Source organism: Sminthopsis crassicaudata, chromosome 4 (genome assembly GCF_048593235.1).
Source record: "Sminthopsis crassicaudata isolate SCR6 chromosome 4, ASM4859323v1, whole genome shotgun sequence".
NCBI classification, from domain to species: domain Eukaryota; kingdom Metazoa; phylum Chordata; class Mammalia; order Dasyuromorphia; family Dasyuridae; genus Sminthopsis; species Sminthopsis crassicaudata.
This window is the reverse complement of record NC_133620.1, coordinates 450,045,480-450,071,688: the sequence shown is the minus strand read 5'-3', so window position 1 is coordinate 450,071,688 and position 26,209 is coordinate 450,045,480. Positions and strand designations below refer to the sequence as shown.

The window sequence follows — 26,209 nt, the reverse complement described above, 5'->3', positions numbered from 1 at the left end:
TCAGGGAAGGGGAACACTGGGAGGGCCAGTTCAACCTCTCCATTCAGCATGTGTGTGAGTGTAGGGGATCTTGATTGGCAAGAGTATTCAAGACTAAAAGGAGAAGTTTGTATTTCATTTTAGAGGCAATAAATTGGGAATGTCTTGAGGTTTTTGAGTGGAGGACAGTTATGAACTTAATTTGAAGATGACAAATTTTTTTGTCTAAAATTTCAGTTTTCTTTCTCAAGTTAATATTGCTCTTTTGATGCTGTGGTCATTTTTTGCTGAAATATGAGGATTTTTAGGGGGAAGGAAGAATGAAAGCATCATGTATATCCAAAAGGAGAGTCTAGAGGATATGTCAATTTTGGGCTTGATTCTAAATTTGCCTTGCTAATATATTCCACTTAATTAAAGTAAAACAACCAGTTTGATATGAGGGTAATAGTCATTTTACAGTGATATTCAGTAGCTTGTATTCCTCAGAAGCTCCCTATTAAACCCTCACCTGCCTCAATTCCTCAGAGAATGAATGAGTTGTTTTGAACAGCTGTTTTCTTGTGTGCATGAAATTCATTTGATCCCTTATTGCTAGCTCTTGGAATCTCAGCTTCCTTGGAGGCTCATTTCAGGTGCTCTCTCCCAAGGGAAGCCTTTCCTGCATCCCCTTAGGTCCCCGACCTCTTAAGGGTTCTGTGTCAATATGCTGTCACTTTAGTGGAAGGGGAGGTTCTTGAGGGCAGGGAACAGCCTATCACTTAGCACAATACCTTCCCCTAAAGATGTACTTATTAAATGCCCTTGAATTGAATGACCTTAGATTGCTGACCTTTGACTTGACTTTTTGTAAACTATATTATACTTTGCTGTACTTGTGGTAGGTCATAATGTAACTGATCTTTTCTGTTGTTTCACTAGAGGGTAGAGTTGCTGAGTTTAATAGCTGTGGTTGAATACAGTTGGTTTCTCTTGTAAAACATGTATTTCGTCTTACTGCATTTAAAAACACACTTCTGAGAAGAAGTGGATCTCTTGGCTTCTCTGCTGGCAGAGGGGTCCAAGACAGCAGAATAACAGAAGCCTCGGTCTCAGCCACAGAGCCGAGGGTGATGATGCTTCCAGGAGTGACCCAGAATCTGGCTGAGTCTTGGGTCAGAGATTGCTTTTTGATCCCTGGCCTCCTCATTGGAACTTAAGTGAAGTTTGTGATCAGGCAGAGGTTGTGATCTGAGCCCTCAAACCAAAAAGAATCAGAATCACCTTCAGAATTCCCTTGCATAGGATGTTTGTAGGTTTCCAAAGCACTCTCTCTTCTACATTGTCTTGTGGAAGCTTGGCTGGACACCCAGCTGGGGTCTTGGGTGGGATTAGTTAACCCAAGATAAGGCAGTTTTCTTTTCCTCAAGAAAGAGTTTGCTTTCATTAATCTTTGGCTAATCAGAATGCCTTCAGAGATGCTGCTATCATTAACACAGAGGGCTAGGTTCCCTCTCTTGGCTTTCTCTTATTCTTTTAAAAAGTTATTTTTTCCCCTTGAATTCCTTTCTCTTTTATGGAACCCTATCCCCATATCAAAGGCAGATCCAGGTGACTGCATGACACTGGAGCCACAGGTAGCTGCAGGTGATTCTGTGTGATGTTGGGGCCAGCCTTTCTGTCACCTCCCTGTCTTTGTCATCTGACATTGTTCATGATGAGTTTTCTGTGAGGTGTTTGTGCTTATTCTTTTTCATTTGCCTCTGTTTTATGTTCATGGGGCTGAAGATGTGTCCATCACCATCTTATGGATTTGTGCCAGGACAGAACATAAATGATTGTATATAAAACTACCAACATGTTACCTACAGCTTTTAAAATTTAAAAATTCAACAAGAGAATACCCATAATAATTTGTAGAGTAGTAGCATTGGTTGAGTATGAAAGGTTGACTTTTGGGTCAGGAAAACTCAGGTTCAAGTCTTGCCCTTGACATGTATGTCTCCTGTGACCATGAGCAATTCACTTAGCCTAATGTTGCCCCAGGAAGCCCACTCAGCTGGAAATGACCAGTGGCTCCTGCTTTTCATCAGTGAAAGGAGTTTTCCCATGCTGCTCAAATTGTAGGGCCTTCCTCCCAAGAGGTTATTTAATATTCCATATAATAATTCTGAGCTATTGGCTGAACTTTGAAATCTTCTCAGATAACAGTCCCTTTTTCTCAAGGTAACTTGTCTAACAGTCAAGTGGCTTTGCTGTTATTGGCCAAGATAGAATTTAGAACCGATCTCACCTTGAAGGTACAAAAAGACAATAGAACTAGTAAATAGAATTAGTAAAAATCCACATGTTATCTTATTAGCAGCAAGTAAATATATGATGCCTTGGATGGTTCTAGAATGACTTTTTTTTTTTTTAAGTCACTAATGATTGTCTTTGAAGAGAGCTTATATGCTTTGTGTTTTTATTCTTCTTAAGCTCAGAGTCACTTGATTCACTATCACTGGTTAGAAGACTTGGCAGCATTTCTGCAGTAGAATGAGCTTCCTGGCATTGGGAGAACCGTCTTAAGATGGACTCTGTGCAACATTGGCCTGATTTAGCCAGTTAGAAGGAACCAAGGGCCACCTTTTATTTTGAAAAGCCAAGAGCCAGCATGGGTCACTTAATTGTATTTGCAGATTAAACAATCTTCTGCCTTTTCAGTTAATTGTATTTGCAGACTTAAACAATCTTCTGCCTTTTCAGTTGAGAGGGAGGAAGAGAGGAGAGAGAGAGAGAGAGAGAGAGAGAGAGAGAGAGAGAGAGAGAGAGAGAGAGAGAGAGAGAGAGAGAGAGAGAGAGAGAGAGACAGAGAGAGAGACAGAGAGAGAGACAGAGAGAGAGACAGACAGAGAGAGAGACAGAGAGACAGAGAGAGAGAGAGAGAGAGAGAGAGAGAGAAAGAAAGAGAGAGAGAGAAGAGAGAGAGAGAAGAGAGAGAAGAGAGAGAGAGAAGAGAGAGAGAGAAGAGAGAGAGAGAAGAGAGAGAGAGAAGAGAGAGAGAGAAGAGAGAGAAGAGAGAGAGAGAAGAGAGAGAGAGAGAGAGAGAGAGAGAAGAGAGACAGAGAGACAGAGAAATGAGAGAGAGAGAGAAAGAAAGTGTGTGTGTGTGTGTGTGTGTGTGTCTCCCAGGAAACCAGATGGAAAGGCTATTGCTCCACATTTTTCCCCTCCTTCAAGAAATCCAGTATTTTGGTGGCTTCCTATTTAAATTGAGCAAATATTTTCATTACCTGGGTGCTTCTTCAGGTCTTCTGCCAGGAAGGCTGAGTATCTGGAGATGGGAGTGGGGTGGAAACACTTAACAGCAAGCATGTTTTGGGAGAGGGGAAAGAAAGTGGGTCTAGAATCTATCAACCACTCCCTCCTCCCTTTCCCTTAGGGATCAGCCAAGTCAATTCTCTCTTTTTATAGAGATGGAAAGAGAGATACAAAGTCAACATCAGAGGGACTAGACTCTGGTTCTCTTGGTACCCATTTTACATGCTTTCATCCAGATTGTGGAGATCTCTTCCCTTCTAAGGGCAGGGGAGGTAAGGCCAGCCCTTCCAGAGCACTGGTCCATGGCCCCATGCCTCAGAATGAGGATTGGGTCCTTCCAGCCTCACCTGACCCTGGACCTCACTCTGCTTCTTCCTTTGCAGTCTGGGAGGACAAAACTTCATGGGAAAGAAAAGTCCTGGGAATGAGGGAGCAAGAAGCCCAGCCTTCGAGGGTTTGGGATCTGGTGTTCTTCCTTGCTCGGTCAGCCTAAAGTGAGGCCCCATCTCCCTCTGCTTTGTTTTTGTATAGAATATGTTGAGAAGCTGCAGGGAATTTTAATTCTCAGAGAAGCGTTTTCCTTTGCCCCAGAGCAGGTTGGCCCTCAGGGCTCAGAACTCCTAAAGTGGACCCTCTGTCTCCCCAATTGATAGATCACCAAACTGTCTAGCTACCTCTCTTTCCCCATTCTCAGGTTCCAGGCCTTCAAAAGTCTAGTAAACGATGGAGTGTGGAAACTTTTTTTTTTTTTTTTTTTTTGGAGGGTGGAGTGCCTTGTTCTTCTTTTATCTTATCCTTATTCTTCCTGAGGAACCCCTCATTCTGCAAGTTGTTCCTGGGTGGGATGTTTCCTGACCCCATGGACTTGCTTATTTTCTTTGGTGTTAAGTTGAGCTGACCCACCATTGACCCAGAAAGTAGTGGCTGACGGAGCCAAGGCTATGCCTCCCTGCCCCTTGGCTAGGTCCGAGCTGGCCTTTGCAAGCTGTGGCCAAGGGACAAGCCTGCCGGAGTCTGTGTTGTGTCCTGTTGGCTTTGTCTGCCACAGCTTGGTCCATTTCCCCCTTTCTACCATTGGGCTTCCCTCTGGCCTTCTTTAGATGAAGTTAATCACTTCTCCATGGCCATTGACACCTGGCTGGGATGGATTTTCCCCTTTGGACATTTGCCCACCTGCTTTGCCTCATTCTGATAGCTCCAAGGGCTGCTAAGTAGTGCAGTGTACAGGCCATCTGGCCCGGAGGCAGGAAGACTCATCCTCCTGAATTCAGATGTGGCCTCAGACACTTATCAGTTGTGTGACTCTGGCCTAGTCACTTCTCCCTGCTTGCCTTAGTTTTCCTATCTGTTAAGTGGGTCAGAGAAGGAGATGGCCAAGCATTCCAGTGTTTTTGCCAAGAATACCCCCATGGGGCCACCACAAGAGTTCATCACGATTGAAATGACTGATGGCCCTCTGCTGCTCATCTATAGATATTGGGAATCTGAGCCGTCTCAGTTCTCCAACATTTTGTTGATTTTCATTTTGCTGTTTGTAGTCCCTCAGGCCGAGCAATACATTCACCCCCAAACCTCTCATTAGTCATTCTGCTTGGCTGAAAATGAATGTCATATACAGGATTCCCTTAGACTGTAAGCTGACTGAGGGTAGGGACTACCTTTCCTTTTCTTGTTTTTATCCTCAGTGCTAAGTTATAAATGTTTGTTGACTGACTATAGCTCATCTCTTTCAATTTAACAAAAGTTAATTTTTGCTAAAGCTTGAAAACTTTTATAGGTCTGCCCTTTGTTTTTTGTTAGAGAACACTGGGCTCCAAATCATAAGGCAACTTCTGCTTCTCTCTATATTCATTCCTCTGAGGCAGCTCCAGGCCAGAGTTTCAGGCAGCATGTCCTGTAGCCCCTGTCTCCCTCATCACCCTTCCTCTCAAAGTCTGGATTTTTGTCGAGTGTGTTGCCATCCTCTTAGTCCCCTCCAGGTTAGCTACCTAGATACCATCCTTGGTGGCCTGCTTCCCCACAGTGCCAGGCAGTGCTCATTTTGCCTTCCTGGTAGTCGTCCCATCCATGGGCTGCTCTCCATTCTCACCATCTCTCATCCAGAACGTTGCCTTCGCCTCCCACATGGTCACCAACATGATTTTTCTAAAGGTCTGACTCCTCAGACTCAGATAAAAATCCTCTTCTGGTTGGCACTGGAGAGCCTCACCAACCTTGTCTACCTCATTGCCTCTTATTCCCCTTTATACACATTGAGGTTCAATCCCGCCAACTGAGCCCCAGAACTGGTCTTGGAGTCCTGAACCCATCTCCAGGTTTGGAGCCTCCTTTGATGGGCAGTCTCCAAGCCCTGAGGTCTCCCTCCCCCACTCTGCCTTTGCCACTTTCTATGGGAAGCCTTCCCAGACACATATCTAGGCCTTTGCAGTGGTCTCCCCCATTGCTCTGGAAAGCTTTGTCCCCTCCTCACTGATTTTTGCTTTGCTTAAATTTCTTTGGCCCAGCAGGATCTCATCTTCTGCAGGAGGCCTTTCCAGCCCCCCCCCCATCCAACCGGTCCCATCCCTTTCCCTTCTTAGAATGTCTTCTTTTACTCTTTGAATATCTTGTAAGTACCCAGTTACTTACTAATTGTCTCCCCTGTTATAATATAAGTTCTTTTCTCTTGCTTTGTCTGCCCAGTGCTTAGCACAGTGCCTGGGACATAGTAAGCAGTTAACAAATACGAGGTGGCTGACTGACCCCTTCTGCCCTAGCAAGGATTTGTTATCAAAAAAACAAACTATAAGCAAAACAAACTACAAGAACCTGTACATAAAAGCTTTTCTTTTCTTTGGATGACATTTTTTCATACTCTTTAATGTCATCACGGCACCCTTCAGGTGTACATTTCCTTCTTACAGAAGTCTTCCTTCTAATCACTTTTATATCCCTTGTAGATGTTTGCCTACCCAGGGTAGCCTGCGAGGTGAGAATTGGTGTTTTCCTATAGCCTTCAATGCCCTGCTGGGTTTTGTTTTGTTTTGGCTTGGCCCTGTACAGTCTCTGGCTTGTCCTGTCTTCAGTGTGGCCTCCAAGGCCCAGCTCTGAGAGTTTGTCTCCTCCATTTCCCTGCCGGCTTCTTTGCCAGTGCTCTCAGGGTGTTTGGCATTTGCTTCCGCTTTGCCTGCCTTTCTTTCGTGGCCATTTTCTTTCTGACTTTCTGTCCCTGCTTTTCTTCTTTGATCTGTCATCTGTTGCTTCTCCCACATGTCTCGGCTTTCAAGCCAGAGTCTGGCCTTTTAGAGACATGGCCAGCCAATCAGAATCTTCCTTTTCAGAGGCTTTAAATTTGTCTTTGGCAGCCTGCTGGCAGAATTGGTGGCTCAGAGGCTGAAAATATTTAACTGGTTTCAAATGTTGAGTACTTTCAGAACTGTCATCATTCTTCTAAGTGAAGGAATAGTAAAATATTGGTCATTGTAAAATAGTGATGCTAAGTTTTCGTTAGAGGCGGTGCTTGTATCTGGATTCGTGTTTGGGTGGTAGCTCATACTGTATCTGGTAGGACCAGTCATGGTTCTCAGAAGATGAATCTGTGCTCTCTTTGTCATTCTGATGTAATTATCAGTTTAAATGAAGGTCCATGTGACCTTAGGTATTTGAGGAAATCTCACGATTTGTGAGAATCAACTTGGATGATAAAAATCATGGCTTTAAATGTGGCAAGCATGTCACATGATTGGAAGCAACTTAACGCCATAAGCTATAGAGAACTCAGCAGGGTAGTTTAGCTCATTTCCTTTTGAAGATCATCTTCAGAATCCACAGCTGGTTAAATGGCTGCATGTGCAACATTATTGCATGCTTATTAACTTATGCTTTTAAAAGTTTTAATCAGTTCATCTATTCATTTAACCTGGTTTCCAGTGGACCTTTTGAGTTTTATAAATTACTCTCTCCTCCCCCCATAACAATAAATTAAATGGGCTCCTCTTGAGCCTTCCTTTTGATCTTGCCATTTGTTGCTAATGGTCCGAGGGGTCAGCCTGCTGAAAGCCTTGGCTGATGTTTTGAACCTTACTTCCTGTCAGAGTATATTTGGGGTCCCTTTGGAGCAGCTGTGGTATTTTGGGCATGCAAAGGCCCTTCCCATTCCCACTGTGGGTTGCTACAGGAAGAGCTGCTGTGGTGTGTTGTCCGTGTTATGTTAGCTACACATCTGGAAGCAGCCTCAGAGAGGGAGAGCTTTGGAGGTCATTGTTAGCAGCAGAAGACTGGGGGAGCGCATCCGATGAAAGTTCTACGAATATGCTGACGCCATCTCGACTCCAGTTATCGACATCACACGGTGTCTGTGCATTTTGGCCTTGTGCACCCTTTCCATGCCGATTGTGACATGAGCCAACGCTGCCCTCTGGCCCAAAATAGTCACCACTGTGACTATCCCATTTCTGTGTTTGGGATAAATTGGATTCTATGTAAAGGGGACCCAGAATTCTTTTTCTTCACTTGACATTCTTACCAGCATTACTTGATAGTCTTATTGAAAATACAATGCAGTCTAGAAAAAGCTTTTAGAATAAATCAGATTGAGTTAAATGGATACAGATTTGCAATACTTTTCCATGTCTGCTGCTTCTTTAATAAAACTATCTGAATGATTCTGACTCTGCAAAGAATATGGCTTTTCCCTGGTGGCTGACTTATTGATAAAGAAAATAAAATATATGGAATACTTTAAGTGGTAGAAGAATACATAATATGGAGAGGATTTGATATACCACACAACTTTTAGATAGTACATATACATACATACACACATGTATATACATATATACACACATGCATACATACCCACACATATACACATACGCATATATTTATATACACACACATATTTGGAAGCAAGCAAGGTTAAGTGACCTACCCAGGGTCACACAACTAGTAAGTGTCTGAGGCCAGCTCCTCACTTTGGAGCTGAGTACTTTAATTTTTAAAATTCCAGAAATTCTGTTGTCCATTTAGAAATTTCTTAAAAGCTTACCTGATTTTTTTTTTTTTTTTTTTTTAAGGGACAGATATTTTGTCTGTGTACATTTATGAGGTTCAGCAGATATAATTGTTATTAACTTGGTTAAAATTGAATTTAGAAATTTATGTTTATTGTAAAAATTTTGAGAAATATTTTATAGTGCACTTGGTAATCTTAGAATTACTTTTTTCCTGTGCTATTTGTGAATATTTCAAACGAATCAGAACTCTGGAATAATTGGAAATATTTAGACAATCGATTTTTGATTTTGTCTTTCAGGTTACAGGAATTGACTGTTTGCTCAGAAGATAACGTTGATGTCCATGATATAGAATTATTACAATATATCAATGTGGATTGTGCAAAACTAAAGCGGCTCTTGCAGGGTATGTTGAAATGAAATGAAATGTTCATCTGTGGCCTAGCTGAAAGTAATCCACGTGAGCCAAGGGAAAAAAAAAATCAGTAAAAATGGCACAAGCCCTGTTGATTCTGAACATGGAAATGAATTTTGTATTCCACTCTGAAAAATAATTGCTTGTCCAGATGACCTAATGAAACGGCTTTTTGAAGTTGCAATTCATTCTTGATACTCTTGGGAAAATAACTGATCCCTTTTGAGACAGGAGACTCTGTACTTGGAACATTGCACATATTTCTGTGTTATTTGCATTGATTAAAAGAATGAGACTGCAAAATATAGATGCTTTCATTTTTCTGCATCTGAAGGTCCTGAGGGCAGTTCCTGGTCATCAGATTACTGTTTTTCAGGCACTATTGATCACAGGAAAGCCAGTTGTTAGTTGAATTAACCAAGTTCAGTGGCGGAACAAAATCCAGGAAGGAGATTGTGAACTTGAGTCCAGCATCTCAGTGTCTATTTTTACTTCTGTCGCTGACTCATTTCGTTGAATTGATTGCTGGGTCACTTAACCTTTTGGTGCCCAAGCTTTCTTGGGTATAGAGCGAGAAACCATAAGGTCATGTGGCTTTATTTGTAGCTTAATCAGTGTTTACAAAGCTTTTGAAAAACTATAACTATTCAGGATAACTTTTCCACTCATTCCCTTATCTTGGCAGTAGGATAGAAAAATCTGTCTTTATTTCATAGAAGGGATGGCTAGTGTTAATTACTAAGAGCCTTCTATCCCAGTCCTCTTCATAACCTTGTTATTTAGATTAACAAAGAAATGTCTTAGGATCATAATTTCCATAAGTGAGTTTTATCTCATAAAATAATAAAACATTAGATCTCAGATTAAAAACCAAATCCTTGTTATCAGCAATTATCTATTGTTGTTTTAGTTGTTTCTTAATAAGATTTTTTTAATAATAGTTCACATTTACACAAACACACACACACATAATTTGCAAAGTGCTTTGCATATATCATTTCACTTGTCAATCACAGAAGCCTGTGAAGTAGGTGTCCTATTCTCTCCCTTACAGACTGAGACATCTTAAGGGACTCGTCCAGGATGATACAAGGGTGACTCAGGATTTGAATCCAGGTTTCTGGCATTTGTCCAAAAATCCATTAGTCAAACCAGGCCACCTGTCTAGAGCAAAAATAATTTTAAAGATGTGATTTAAAAGTCAAATATTTCGTTAGCCCACGGCTTGATTCAGGCAAGGACTTTTGGAATTAAAAAAAAAAAAGATACATTCAAAATATATGAGCTGAATTACTAGATCTATAAATGGACTTTCTCTATACTGACTAGCTGTGAGTCAAGATGTGAATCTTTCATGAGATTGTGCTGTCAGCCAACTTTGTTCAAAATTAATAATTGTACTCCCCTTTTGGCTTTGCCATCATTAGAGGAACAGCAAAAGCAATTTACAACCACCTCAAAATGGACAAGATAATATTCTTTCTAGGTTAAATATTGATCTCTTTCTTGTGTCTCAATACAAAATTTTACTGGCAGACCAAGTTGTGTATCATCTGTTAGCTAGACTGCTGTGTTTCTGGTTGAAAAACCAACCAAATCCATCATTTGCCATTGGACAACAAAGGGGTTTTATTGGGAGTTTTAGAGCTTTTTGACAGTTGTCCTGATTTATGACTCTTCACAACTAGTTACTGACTTTGAAGAAATGTGTTGCCTGCTCAGCTCAGTTCAGGTGTCTCTTGTAAAGCCATCTAGGTTACTGCTTTTGGAGGTCCTTTGGGGAAGGAAACAAGTTTATTGGGTGGATGAACTCTTTCAGCTCACAGTAATGCACAGCCCATCTCCATATCCCTGTGGTCATACAGGATGTGGGTCTGTTGCCATTTTAAACTTTGCCCTAGAGGGAAAATGAGCAAGAATGCCTGAGGCATGGAAGATTCAAGTAGTCTTTGTTTCTAATATGGGATAATGGGATGGGTAAGGAAGTATTCTTTTCTAGAGTCTGTATTTTTCTTTCCAAGAGATTTCATGGTAAGGATGTAGCTTGTTTTCAGAGATGGCTTATATTTCTACCACTTTGGATGACTGCAGAAATAAAACTGGCTTTTCTCATAAATGTGCTGATATATCTATATACTACATAATTAACTATATATATAATTTTTTCCCCACAGAAACTGTATTTAAGTTTAAAGCCTTAAAGAAGGTAGCTCAGCTAGCAGTTATAAATAGCCTAGAAAAGGTAAATGTTTTTCTTTTCTTACATATTTATTGCTTAAATTGCTTGTTGAATTTCATCTTAAGTTATACCTTTACTTTTGTTTGTCATGATAGTAATTACTACATTATAATTATTTTAAAGAAAGAACATTTTTTCTTATGGGACATTGCAGGATTACTCTTTGATTTTGGTATTCTTTCCCACCACAAAGAATCCTGTATACACTCACCTATTTACAGGGTCTATCCTGCCCCGAAAAGAAGGTGGCAAAAGCCTAGAAGGCAGAGCCTCTTCTTTTGGCATTTACATCACCAGCACCTGATACTGTGTCCCTACAGGTGCCTAGGTATTAGTAAATGCTTATTGTATTGGAATAGATTTATAATGAAATGTGATCCATAATTCAGCCAGATTTTTTTTTTTTGTTGTTTCCTAAATTGACAAGATCATTACCTTGATGCAAAATTGTGTGTTTTTAAAATTATTATTAGGCATTTTGGAATTGGGTAGAGAACTATCCTGATGAATTTACAAAGCTGTACCAGACTCCCCAGACAGATATGGCTGGTAAGAATAAACTGACTTATTTACTTTTACCCTCTGGACTTATTAGACCAAGGCTGCCATCCTTTAAACTTTCAACCTCATTTCTTATGTCAGATAAAGTAAAAATGGAAACCTCTCCCTCCTTTGCCTTTCTCTTTATTTTCTTGTAGTTAATCAGACAAGGAGAAGATTGAAGTGAAGATTGAACTTTTATAAATTAGATTCCCTCTGAAGTCTTTTTCTTTATGTAGAAAATTGACATGCTGGAGATAAATCCTGTAAGATAGTGATTGAATTTTATGTTCTGAGACTGTGGCTTTGCTTTGAGCCAAGTCCCTCTACATCTTTGTTACATGCATAAGGCTGAGGACATAAATAATCATGTAGTACTTCCATGAAGACGTCCTGTAAATGGTCTTTATCTAATCCCTGTTTGTGCTCTCTTCAAAGCCCAACAGGAGTGTGATTTTCATATGCAGGCAATGAACTTGCTTTTTTTCAGACCCTTTCCTGCATTTGGAAGTCAGAGACAGAGATTATTTTGTATCCGAGTGATTTTATTTGTGTTATTAAAAAAAATTATAGTTAACAGTTCCATGCATTCAAAGGCTTGCAAAAATATTTGACATTATGTCAAATGTCATTATGTCATTATTTGATCCTCATCACTAAAATTAGTACTTTCAGGTGGAATTATTTCTTATGTGGATCCTAAAACATACTTCTCTCTGTCTAGGGAAGTGAGAGTCTTCTTGGCCAGAAACTTGATCTGAGACCCTTATTTCTATGGTCTTTAATTGGATTTTTTTCTGCTATTGTGATCTGGGAAGAAGTTTGTGCTAGGGATGCTGGAGTGTATCTAAGTAATAGCATCTCTGTGGCTGTGTTATTAAGTTACTTCCTTTTCTTCTCCTGTTAATTTCCTTTTGACCACAAATAGTAACGTTCCTTCTTGTATTGAGTTAATTTACCTTTTTCTCTGGTGGCAGGATGTTCTGAGTAGAACACTTGTTTTTGTTTAAAAACAAATAAACCAGTTGGAAGGGTTTGTCCCCCACTCTCCTCCTTTACTATTGAGGAAAGTAAAAGAACATTGTGTGGACTGTTCCTTCCTGCTAGATTGATAAAGATAAATAGACATTTGGGAGAATGCTTCCAATTGCTAATTTTATATACTTCCTCCCCATTTTTTTTTCCTGTAGAAACGAAAACCTTATTTGCTACATGGGCAGAGGGCAAATCTATATTATCTTAACTAATAGTGCCATCTGATTTTTTTTTTCCATATAGAATGTGCAGAAAAATTATTTGACTTGGTGGATGGTTTTGCTGAAAGCACCAAACGTAAAGCTGCAGTTTGGCCACTGCAAATCATTCTTCTTGTCTTGTGTCCAGAAATAATCCAGGACATTTCCAAGGATGTGGTTGATGAAGCGAAAATGAATAAGGTAAAAAGAGCAAATTTGTTTACAAAAAGTAAAAAACTGAAGCGCTTTTACCCCAGAACAAGTTATGCCAGGTCAATTCCATTTCCTTTTTTGACTGGCATATGGGATCAGGGGAAGGCTGTTGATTATTCACCTAGCAAATCCCTTGACAAAGCCCCTAGTGATGTCTTGACAAAGGAGGGAGGCATTGTCTAGGTCAGCTTAGAAAAAGGATGTTTCCCATTAGAGTACTCTGACTTGTATCTTTGTCTCCAAGCTGTCCAGTAGTTGTATCAGAGTTGGGCATTTTGGTTAAGATAGTGGAGTGATGAGAGATAGAGGAACTTCACTCTTCCATATGCCCTAGCTGTGATCCAAAAAGAGAATGAGACTGAAAAATGATGAGGATTCCCTAGAGAAATGCTAGTAAACTCCTTCTCTGTCTAAGAATACCCCATAAGATTCCCAGAAACCAGAGCACTGGGGCAGATAGCCTGCCGGGAGCACCAGCATTCAGATAAGCTGAATGGAAGACCATGGCAGGCTTAGGCCAGGGAAGATTTGAGGATGATAAAGGCTGCTGCAAGCTTTCAACTTGAGGGAATGGCTCTGTGGATTGCTGACCGGGCACCCTGTAGCTTGTCTCTCTCTGAGATCAGACAAATCCTGTCCTGTGACTGGCAGGACCTGGGAAGTGGAGGTCAGATCCAGCCAAGAACACCTGAGGAATTTTGTCTCTTTGGAATAAAGTGTCCTGAGTCAGGAACTGGGACTAGAGATAGGAACAAGCAGAAGAAAACAACAGAATATTATGAAGAAATACTATGGGTGAAGGAAGGCCAGTTTGGTTAAAAGGAGATATTGCTTAGCACATAGTAAGTACTTGCTGAATGTTTGTTCTTTTCTCCCTTGTTCCCAAATAGAAGAATATAGCTTTACATATGTAAATAGAGCTTCCTGGGGGAGAAAAAGGTTGGTCACAATGAAATAAGTCTGGAAGAAAAAAATTGTAAGATTAAATGGCTTAAGACGAAAGTAGAAAATTTTTTCCAAATACTGCCAAACAGTACTCAATGATTCCCTGAGGCAGAAAGAAAGGTTAGAACAAAATAAAAAAGACTGAAAAATAGAAGAAAATGTCTGATACAGACTATGAAAAATGACTAACTGGAAAGGAGAATTTTATGAATGATCAGATTCCCTGAAAATTTTGACACCCCCCCCCCATAAAAAAAAAAAAAAAAGCCTGGATAATATATTTCCATAACTCAGAAGTGGAAACATCCCAGATTTACTAGACCAAAAGGAAAATGAAACTAGAAAGAATTTAGTTACCTCCTGAGAAAAACTTCAAAACAAAAATTCCTAGGGACATCAGAGATAAAATCTACCAGCTTTGGGCCAAAGAAAAAATACTGCAAACAGCTGGAAAGAGGATAGTAAGGAGCCAGAGTTGAGATCACATACAACTTGGCAGCAACTACTCTGAAAGAGAGAACATTTTAGAATATTTTTTCACAAGACAAAATAAATAGGTTTATTAAAAAAAAGGTTAACTATAAAAATTTATTCTTATAGGAGAAAATAATTGATCTTTAATGAAATAGAGAACTTTCTTTAAAAAATTTTAGTAGTTTTTTATTTATTCAAAAATATGCAAAGATAGTTTTCAATATTCACCTCTGCAAAACCTTGTCTTTCAGATTTTTCTCCCTCCCTCTCCCTCACACCCTCCCATAGATAGCAGACAATCCAATATAGGTTAAACGTGTACATTTCTTTTAAACATATTTCCAAATTTGTCATTCTGTGTAAGAAAAATCAGATCAAAAGGTAAAAGGGAAAAAAAAAAAAACACGAGAAAAGAAAAAAACCAAGCAAATAAACAACAATTACCTCTCCCCTCAAAAAAAGGTGAAAATATTGTTCCTTTATCACATTCAGCCTCCCTAATTCTTTCTCTGGATGCAGATGCCTCTTTCACAAGTGAAATAGAAAATTTTCAATTATTTATGATAGAAAGACCAGAATTATGTTGAAATTTTGCAGTGTAAACATAAGGTTCAAGAAAAACTTAGAGAAAAACAGTTGAAGAAGTGAAAAGAGCTAAATGATGAAATGCTTATATTCTATTAGAGGAATTTGAGATGAGATAAGTATCTTTTGAGAATCCTAATGTTTTCTAGAGAAGTGTAGGAAGCCTAGAGGGTGGTTTTTCCTATACTTTGATGGCCTTTGGAGAAAAAGAAAAGCTGGAAAAAGGAGTAAGTGAAGAAATGTGGAACAAGGGGACAATTTATTGTTTTTTCATGGTTAGGGTAAAGAATAACACTGTACAAACATGGAGGAAATGTACAAATGTACAAAATGTATAAACAAAAATGTACAAACATGGAGGAAATGATAAAAAGTGTAAGTATGACATGAAATCCAATCTTACCTGAACTAGACAAAGAATATTGAACGAAGAGGCATACACACACATACAAAAGAATTGGTGTAATAATATATTGCATTCAGCAGGTAAATATAGGGAAAGGAAAGGGAGAGAGGCATTTCTTTGAGATGGAAGGTAGTCTTAATGGGGACAGTTACAAAAGAAGCATCAACTTTGGAGGGTTGATTGTGAAAAGGGAAATTAGAAAAGCATAAAAAGCAATGATCAGGAATTGGGAAAAACTGGAGGGCTATCATTAGTTCAATTAGATTATTTAAATTACAGTTGACTAGGATTGATCACCTTATGTTTCACCTGTAAAGAGGTGCTGGGGAATAAAGAGGAAAAATACAAGAAGCTACAATGATGAGGGAAAAGGCACAATTAGCATGAATAGGAATAGGAAGAATTCATCACTACAAAGTTAGAGCACAGCAGAGTAGATTAGGAAGCAGAGAATACCAATCTGTTGTATGTAAGAAACACACTTAAAATAAAGATCCTTACAGTTAAAATCTACTATATTTCAAGAGTAGCAGTGATAACCTTAGACAAGGTAACAGCAAAAATAGATTAAAAAAAGAGATAAATAGGGAAATTATATTATATTTCCAGGGGAAGTAAAAGTACTTTAATATCAAAGTTTAACATATGCATCAAATGACACAGCATTTAAATACTTGAAAGTTAGTTGATAAAACTCTAATAATGGAGAACTTCAGTGTACTCTTTCAGACCTAGACAAAACAGTAAAACAAGGAAGAAGTAAAAGATATGAATAAAATTTTAGAAAAGTTTGACATGATAGATTTTTGGTAATGACTGAATGGGAATAGAAAGGAATACACATAATCTTGTCAGTATATAATATCTTTAACAAAAATTCACCATATACTAGAATGTAAAAACCATATAAACATATAGAAAAGCAGAAACATTAAATACTTTACTGATGACAATGTATAAAAAATATATTTAGCAAAACAACTTTTTGAAAACAAAGTTTAAATATTAATTGGAGACTAAATAATGTTACAGGATTGATGGGTCAAAACAACAATAACCATGTAAGTAATAGATAATTTCATCGAAGAAAATTTTGGAAATGAGACAGGATAACAGCATTTTTGAGATGCGGCCAAAGGAGTCCTTAGGGAAAAGTTGTTTCTCTGAATACTTTCATCACCAAAGAAAGAACAGATTAAGGACTCGAGGGTACAACTAAAAAACCCCTAGAAAACCGACATTAAAAAATACCAATTAAATGCCAAAGTAGAAATTATCAAAATAAAGGAAAATACTAATAAAATTAAAAGCAATAAACCATTGAACTTTTTTATTTTGTTTATTTTATTTATAAACTTTTTATTTTGGTGGGAGAGAGAAGAGGGAACAAATGAAATAGAGTAAACATTAGATAATATGATTTTTAAAAAGTATTTTATTTTTTCCAATTACATATAAAGACAATTTTCAACATTCAATTTTTGAAAGACTTTTGAGTTCCTTATTTTTCTCCCTTTGCCCTCTGCTCCCCAAAATGGCAAGCAATCTGATGTAGGTTATGCATGTATGACAATACAAAACATATTTCTATATAACTAATGTGATTTTTAAAAAGGAAAAAAAAAACAAGCTGCTGTTATCAATATTGGAAAAGGAGGATTCATAAAAGTGAAGACGAAGTAGAGAAAAGTATTAGAAAATATCTCATGTAACCACAGAGCAGTAACACTGTCAACTTAATGAAATTAGTGATCATTTTCAAAAATATAATGTGTCTGTCATCCTTGTCCTTTTCTCCTTTGACCTTTCTCCAGTTTTCTACACTGTTGACCACTATCACCGCCTGGATACTTTCTCCTTGGCTTTGTGATACCGATGTCTCAATTCCTCTTTCCTGCCAAATCACTCGTCCTCAGTCCTCCTTTGTGAGTCATCATTTATGCTTTGCCCCTATAGGTGTGAATATATTTCAAGGACCCATTGTGGGATTTCTGAATCTATTCTCTCTATACTTACTGTCTGGATCTCATAGGTTCAGTTTATTCTTCATATGACTCTTATAACTAAATATCCACCCCAGTTTCTCTCCTTGAATTTTAGTTCTATATTTCCAATTGCCTTTTTTGTGGTGGTCTTTTGAGGGATGTTTATTTCTATGTTAATTTTAGAAAATCTACTTTTTTCCCCCTTTATTACCCACATTTCCAAACTGGTGTGCATGGGGTGGGATGAGAGAAAAATATGCATTGTCAAACAAAATAAATCCTCACTTTGGCCATTCACTTCAAAGAAATCTTATTAGGTCTCTCTGAAACCATCCATTTCACTTTTTCTTATACCGCAGTTTATTCCATTACCATTACTATATATCATAATTTGTTTACTTATTTTCCAGTAGATGGGTGCTCCTTTGATTTCCAATTTTTTTGCCACATCCTACTTGACACATCTAACTGGATAGCACATAAGCATCTTAACCTCAGCATGTCTAAAATTCAACTTGGTCTTTTTCATCATATTCTTCCCTCTTTCTAACCTCTATTTCATTTGAGACCATTCCCATCCTTCCAACCTTCCAAGTTAGCAAACTTGGAGTCATCCCTGATGCTTTCTTGCCTTACGCGTCCTACCCCATCCCAGTTCAGCTTTGTTGTGGAGGTAGAATTGGCATGTCTCCAATTTCTCCAAGGTATGACTATCTTAGTTGGGGCCCTCATAATCTGTCATCTGGACTGCAGTAATAGCTTTCTAATTGATGTTGTCTCCAGTATCTCCCTTTGCAATCTGTCCTTCATAGAATTGCCAAAAATGGATTACCTAAAGCATATGTTTAATCTTGCCACTTCTCTGCTCAAAAATCTCCTCTGACTTCCTGTTACCTTTAGAATAGAATAAAATTTCCCAGATTGGCCTTTAAAGCTTTTCACAAATTGACTTCAGTCTGCTTTTCCCAATTTATTGTCAGTTACTTCCCCTGGTCCTGCCAAACTGATCTTGCCAGTTCTCATACGTTACCTTTTCTCCTTTCTCAGGGTAGTTTTTTTCAGGCATTGCTTTCTTAACCTGGAGTTCATGCTTTCTTTTGCTGCCTTTCAGATCCGTCGGCCCAAGTTTCACTTTACCTGGTGCCTTTCCTGGTCCCCAGGAGCTGCAAGTTCTCCCTTTCTTTTCCATCTCTCCTGTGCCCTGGAAACTAATGTACATTTTCTTATTATCTGATTTGTATTACTTCTCTGTGAACTCATTGAATCCCCCAATAGAATCTAAGGTCACTTAGATCAGGCGCTGCTTTATCTTTATCTTTGTCTTTGTCTCTCCCAGTCCCTAGAGTCGTGCTTGACAAGTAGTAGGGTCCAGTGTCTGCTGGATGATTGAGTTTAAGAAGGGATGAATATTGTCATCGTCATCATCATCAAAGCTTTAGAATTGGAAGGGCCCATGAGGAAGAGATTGAAACTGGGGCACTAAATAACTTTGGATTTGACCAAGAGGGCCCTTTTCTATGTGGTGAAGAAAACAGTAACAGGATTTTTCTTGAGATCTCAGAGAAAGTGATAATGATTGTTTGACATTTGTGGATTTCTTAATGCCATGTTTCACTGGGATTAGGATTTGGATTGGGGGAACTTCTTTTCAGATGAGTTAGTCAATTAATAATTATACTTGATCTAGTAATAACTAGAAGCAGTAAGGTATGAGGAGAGGGTTGGGCTTGGAAACATGATTCTTGTTCAGATCCCATCTCTGATACCTTCTAGATTATAGTAGAAGTGGATTTTTAACTCTTTCCTCTGGGGAGTCACATGACTTCTCAAGATTTTAGAGTTTTTGTTTCCTCATCTGTAAAATGGGGATAAGAAAGCATGTGTAGTGAGTTCCTCGTTGGGTTGTGGGCAGCTCAAATAAGAAATTTGAGTCTGGCAGCATTGCTGGTGCTTGTGCTCATTGGTATGCTCTTAACTTTGCGCATTCTTGCAGGCTATACATCCTCCTCCTTCCTCCCTTCCTCTTTCCCTCTGTGTATTTTTCTGTTCTGTCTCTCTGCTCCCTGCTACTAGACAATACACTTTTTTATGCAGCTGAGAATAGCATTGTCAGAAGTAAGCTCTTTATCAGTGTTTCAGTTGAATTGACTTAATCATGTGTGTACACATTCATGGCTTTGTGCACCCCTTTTGATGCATGTCACATGACAGACCCATCACTATTTGTCAGATTGAATTACAGAAAATGTTTGAATTACAGAAAATGTTTCTCGACAATCTCAGAAGAGCGCTGGCCGGCCATGGCGGGAGCAGGCAGCTGACAGAGAGTGCCGCGATTGCTTGTGTCAAACTGTGCAAAGCCAGCACCTACATCAACTGGGAGGACAACTCGGTCATTTTCCTGCTTGTCCAGTCCATGGTGGTGGACCTGAAGGTGAGGTGCTTGGGTTGGTCCATGGGCTAAGCAGAAATCAGTGCACTTTTATTGGGAGGGCTTCCTTTAGACTCTGACTAGAGTTTGGAGGTTGGGGTTGGGGAGATCTGATTTCAAATCCTATCTCAGACACCCACTGGGTGAACTGGCAAGTCCTTTAAACACTGAGTCTCAGTTGTCTTACCTATAAAATGGGAATGACTTTCAAGAATTGCTGTGAGATTTAAATAAAATAGTGAATGTAAAGTTACTTTGTATTAACTTTCCAGCCTTAAAAATTTCCATAAATGTCATGTATTGTTAATACCAGTTCTCAGATTCTCTTATTTTTCTAGCCGCTGTAGTATAATGCCAGGCGGCTAGGTGACACAGTGGATAGAAAGCCGGCTGTGGAGTCAGGAGGACTCACATTCTGGAGTTCAAACTTGATCCCAGACACTTACTAGCTGTGTGACCCTGGGCAAGTCTTAGCTCTGTGCCAGTTTCCTTGTCTGAAAAATGAGTTGGAGAAGGAAAAGGTGAAGCCAGCAGCATTTCTGCCAAGGAAACCTCCACCTGAGGTCAGGAAGAGTGAGACAGGAAAAGGAAACAAAAAAAGACTGAACTTTAGAGAGTGAGCCATTTAATACCTACTTACCTTTGACCCACATATGGATAACTGTCTCCAGTCTGAACATTTGCTATCCTGACGGTTCTCCTAAGAAGTGAATTGTGACTCACAGGCTGAACAGAAAAGGCTTTAGGCCGGAGTGACGGAGGGGCACAGCCAGATGTTCCCAGCCACATGTTTTCAGTTCACATTTAACCACAGACACTTTCTGGCTTTATGACCTAGGCAACTCGTTTTCCTTTCCTGAGGTTTCATGTTCTCATCCACCAGATGGGACCATGCACCCTTAACCTGCTTCCCTTGTAGGGGGAGCACTTTACAGTGGCCAAGCCACCACACCTGTGAGGTTGGGAGCAAGCTTCGTCACTCCATAAGAACAGTAACTTCTCTGTTTTGCTGAGCAGGTCCTGGCCCTTTAAAATGTCTCTGTTCTCTCTCTTTGTGTAGAACTTGCTCTTTAATCCCAGTAAGCCCTTCTCCAGAGGCAGCCAGAATGCTGATGTGGACCTCATGATAGACTGCCTGGTTTCTTGCTTTCGCATCAGCCCTCACAACAACCAACACTTTAAGGTGAGAGAGACCATTAGGTTTTAGCTAAATGCATTTATAATTAATTTCTCATCTTTAATTAGCTCATGGGCATGACCTAGGAATAGATTCTCTTTTCTATTTTAAAATAAGCTTTATTGAGGTATTTTGGTTTTTATATCACCATAGTTTCTCCTCTTCCCCCTCCTACAGAGCTGATTCATATAACAAATAGTTGTGTGTGTATGATTTTTTTTTTTTTTTTTTGAGACAGAAAAAAAGAAGAGGAAAAAGCCAGTATTACTGAATTAACACAAAGGCAAAGTCTGAAACTATGTGTCGGGTGCACCACTTGGTGGTATTTCCATGTGTTAAATTCAGAATATCAAGCCAGATTTATTATTTAATATTTTGAATTGCCTTTTTATTTTTATTTTGTGTCAGTTATTTGATTCGATATTATTCATGTTGAAGTAAAACATTGAAAAAATTTTTTTTTTCCTGTAGATCTGTTTGGCCCAGAACTCCCCATCTACATTTCATTACGTGCTGGTAAACTCCCTCCATCGAATTATCACCAATGTAAGTCTAAAAGGTATTGATTAATTATCTCAGAGTGATCTTTTTTTAAATATATCTTTTAAAAGACAGATTCTTTAATACGTACACAAGGTAGGAAGGTTTGGGAATGTCAATTCTAGGAGAGGGTCACTTGTTACCATACTTCTTTTGTGGATTTTCCCACATAAAATTTTTACTATATATGGGCAATGTATGTGGGGAATTTTCTAGTACCATGTCCCCATGCTAAAGAAAGACTCTGGGATTCTTTTGCCAGACTGAACTTAAATATGTAAAGTAGGTAAAAGTGTCAGGGAACATTAATTTTGAGAATATAGTGTGTTGTTTCCCAATTCTTCTCTTAATTTAGTTCTGATTTTTGATCTATGCACTCTGACCTATGGCTGAACTCCTATCAGTTATATGTAATTAACTGTCACCTTTTAAAATCAGAAACCGTGCACTCCATTATGTTCTTATAAGCCATTGACAAATGGGCCTAAATTGCTTATCCATTTGTAGAAGAATGTCCTGAAACAGCTGCCCACAAGTTGAAAACTTTAAGAGCTACTCAGGACAATCCTACACATCACCCACATGAATCCCTTCACGAGTGAGAAGCTAGAACTGCTTCCTGTGGCATAGTTAACAACTTGAATCACAGAACTCGATGCACTGGTGGGGCAGTCACTGAGACTGTGAGAAACTGGTTTGGATGAGGAGGCCTTGTCAGAAAGCAAAACTGACTTCTGCTACAATCAATTCTTGTCTCTCTTGTTTCTGTCTGAGAGTTTTCATGGTTCTCTTGAAGGCCCTCAAATGTTTTTGCCATATTTAGGTAGCACCCACCTATTTGCCCTGGTGCAGAGTAGCCTTTGTGCAGATTGTCTGTAAAAAAGGCCCCCTGCAGAAACCTATTTGAAAGCCAGATTGTGTGCTTATCATGACTAATCTGATAGGTATATTTGTCCTGCTTTAAATTTCATGAATTTTTAAAGTATGTTGGTTTTGGAAATTAAAAGAAATTCTCCCACTCCAATTTGAAAAGAGAAGTTTTTTCTAAGTAAAAACCTATACATTTTGGTTAAGGAAATTTGATATAAAGATGGAACGAGCCTAAGCAATTTGTGAAAGAGCATTCTATTGGGAGGGCGTGATAGAGACAAGGGAAGTTTGCTATTATGCTTTGTTTCCCAAAGTATTAAGAGATTCTGTTTTTACCAAGCTATGTTTTCGAAATGCTTTTGTTAATAAAATCAGCCAAGGCATTACAGCACTATTTGCTCTGAAAGATGAATCATACAATTTAAAGAATAACTTAATATTTTATGACATACTTGAATCTCATGTTATTTTAAATTTGCAATCTAGACATTTTAAAAAAGTTATTTTATTTCTTCCTCCTCTTGTCCTTCTCATAATGAATATATTTATCAGTTATAGTTGATACTTTCAATCCATTGCTTAAAATTTGTTTTTAAAATATTTTTAAAATAAAATCTTAGGATTTTTTTTTAACTTTTAAAAGTTAGATACTTTAATTGTGAAATATTTTTGTCTACAATTGACTATATAGAGCACTTTCAAGCATGGACTTGGCACTGCTGTAAGTGGCTGAGCTGATCCTTTTTGGGTTTAAAGCATGCTGGAGTGGTGCTTCATGCATGCTTCAATGTACATGGTGACAGTGATTGCGCATCTTTCTCCACTGTAAACAGTGTTGCATGTTGGAAGATATGGTCTGTCTATAAGAAAATGCAAACCACTTTTGTTCTTTATAAGAAAAATATAAAGATTTGTTTACAAAAATGCTTTGAGATTAGGAATACCTTTTAAGTGAAAATAGATTGGATTACAGAAAACTTAGGGAAATACATAAGGAACATTCCCAAAGTGTACCCCAAGTAGTCGACTTCTTCAGTTAGAATTACTTGGATTTTCTGGTCATGATTTCTTTGCTAGCTGGACATTAAATTTGTAGGACTTCCTGATAGTGAAAGCTAGTGCTTTCATTTTAAAAATAAATATGTACTCTAACTATAACAAGCTAAATAGATTGCCCTTGTTTTGATAATATTAATTAAATATGATCACATCAATAAAGTCCAGGTCCATCAAGGAATTCATCAAGATGTTCAACAGGGCATCTGAACATAATGACACAACTTTGAATTCATATAATTCAGTTCAACTCAATGAGGGTTTGTTTTGTGTCTTCTAACATAGAAGGCACTGAGAGGTCCAAGGGATACAAGACAGATGCAAGACTGGCTCCATCTCCCAAGCCTTTCACCTTTTCTGGGGGTATCCAGGATGAGCAGCCATAAGCACATAGAGGTTGATCAGGGAGAAAATGCTAGCAGGGAGATGATGAGCCTTAATGTTCAGGACTCAAAACTGTCTTCTTCGCTGTCCTGTGGACTAAAGCAGTGTGGAATACTTACAGGGATGTAAAGTCACTAGAATCCTAATTCAAGTACAAAAATTCTTTAGTCTCTCCTTGAGGAGCAGAAGATGGGGAAAGTGCGGGTAGTGCTCTGGGTATATTAAAACTTTTCTCCTTTTTTGAACACTTCAAAAAGACTTTCCAAAACTAGTCTTCTGTTTAAAAAAAAAAAAAAAACATAATGAGGTTTTAAAGGACTGCCAGTATAGGACTTTGAAATATATAACCATTTTTATATGGCATATATTAGAGAAGACTTGTAAGCAGATGGCAGTCATCTATTTCATCTTCACAGCATTCATTGTAATTTATTAATTTTATTACATTAATTCATTAATTGAGAAGTTGGAAAAGTTAAAACACCAGAACATATCTTTATAAAATATAAATTAATGGGCTCCTAAAGATGCTAAAACCAGTCATTTTGAATCAATTTTATTTTTATAGCAAAAGTTTATTTTGTACCTAATTAGTGTAATGGGAACTAGATGATAATATAATTTTCCAGATGAGGGTGTTTAGCTGAGATGTTTGATTCCAAGGCATTTTGAAACATGGAGACATTGTTTTAAAAGCATCCCAGAATGCCTTTGATCTCATGCTATTGTCACTTTAAAATATTCTCGCATTGTTTGGTCAAGTTGTGGAGCATTCCCAGTTTGATAAAAGTTCTATAAAGAAATTATAAGCATTTTGGAATAACAAAGTGTAAAGTACCGTTTACCTGGTTATTTATTACGTTTTTATTCTAGTTTATTTTAGCCTTAAATGCTATAGTGGAAAGCCATTCAGCTTTTTAAAAAAATTGACTCAATTTGTTCAAATAAACCAACAATTAATTTATTATGTGTAGAGCATTGTACTAAGAATTAAGGGGCTACATAATTTAGATAAGAAATTGTTCTTGCTTTCACAGAGCTTAAAATCACATTTAAATTTTTTTTTTTTTTTTTTTTAAATCCAGATCTGTGATTTCATCTGTGAAGGGAGCCTTTACTGAGCAAACAAGTTCTCTTTAGGGATACAGGCTAGCAACTCTTCTCCATCTTAGAGTCTTGGGGAGTTGCCTGGGCCACTGAGAAGTGAATATACTTGTCATCCTAATTTCTAGGCCAGCAGCTCTCTATGCATTGTGCTCTGCTGCCTCTCACTTTATTATTGCCTTGTGTAATTATAGTACAAAATGACACACGAATGCATGGTCATCCCATTATGGAATTTCAAGTTTCAAAAGCAGCTCCATGACTTTATTGGTTTTAATAAATGCTTGCTAGATGTCTTGGATCTCAGGCAGCTCTTCCTTTACAAATAATCACCTCAGTAATCTGATGCAGCGGGCTGGCTCCTCTCCCTTCTTTTTTTGAGGATCTCCATTGAAAAGAGCCCACTCTACTTTTGGAGAGCTCTCATTGTTAGGAAACTTTTCTTACATGAAGCCGACATGAGCCTCTTTGCAGTGTGCAGCCATGACTCCTAATTGTAACCTCTTCAGCATGATGCCTCTTGAGTCTTCCCCACATCTTCTCTTTTCCAGACTGACAGTCCTCATCTTTTCATCTTGGTTGCCCTCTCCTGTGTGTCCTTTCACTTAGCTCATTGGTGTCCTTCCTAAAGTGTGGTCTTATTCATCACACTTAATTCTGACTGGCTCTGAGTGTTATAGGATGATCCCTTTTCCCTCCTGGTGACTTAGCCTCTTGCTGCTACTATTAATTGCTGCTTCCGTGATAACTCTAGAATGCTGCTGAAGGAGAGTATGCTTGTCGTTTATTAAAACCCATAGATCTTTTCTAGGCAATTTGATATCTGTGAAGATGATTTTTTTGAGCCCAAGCATAAGATTACATTTATCTCTATTATATATCTTCTTATTGTATATCACCCAGTATTCTACCCCACCAGAACCTTTTTTGGTTCTAGGATGTTAATTTTCCCTCCTACCTTTTTGTCATTTGGACTTGTCTTTCCTCATGTCATTGACACAAATGTTAAATGGCACAGGTTCGAGGACAGATCTCTGGAGAATTCTACCAGAATCCTCCTTCCAAGTAAAATCAAACTATAAATGACAACTGTTTGGCTTTAGCTGCACAGTCACTCAAAATCTGCCTAATTGTACTGTCATCTAGCCCCTATCTCTCTGTATTTATGTGAAAAAAGGTCATAAATGGCTTGTCAAGGACTTTACTAAAAATCTTTGCTTATAGCATCATGATCTACTATTTGAATAATTCTATCCAAAAAGGAAATAACATTAGTCTGGTATGACCTGCTTTTATTGAATCATCACTTCCTTTTCTACAAATTCATTAACTATCTCTTTACTAATCTATTTTAG

The 26,209-nt window shown here is 38.4% G+C and overlaps 1 protein-coding gene across 12 annotated transcripts in view; it reads left to right on the top strand.

Annotated features, from left to right (window-relative positions):
* The window catches only part of LOC141540057 (neurofibromin), a 205,592-nt gene that overhangs the window by 52,441 nt on the left and 126,942 nt on the right, over positions 1-26,209 (top strand). For all 12 annotated transcript variants that reach the window (XM_074263645.1, XM_074263644.1, XM_074263650.1 and 9 more), the window contains 7 exons: positions 8,555-8,661; positions 10,845-10,912; positions 11,383-11,458; positions 12,728-12,885; positions 19,553-19,726; positions 20,784-20,906; positions 21,372-21,446. In XM_074263645.1, coding sequence (XP_074119746.1) covers positions 8,555-8,661; positions 10,845-10,912; positions 11,383-11,458; positions 12,728-12,885; positions 19,553-19,726; positions 20,784-20,906; positions 21,372-21,446 — 781 coding nt within the window. The remainder of the gene's footprint in view (positions 1-8,554; positions 8,662-10,844; positions 10,913-11,382; positions 11,459-12,727; positions 12,886-19,552; positions 19,727-20,783; positions 20,907-21,371; positions 21,447-26,209) is intronic.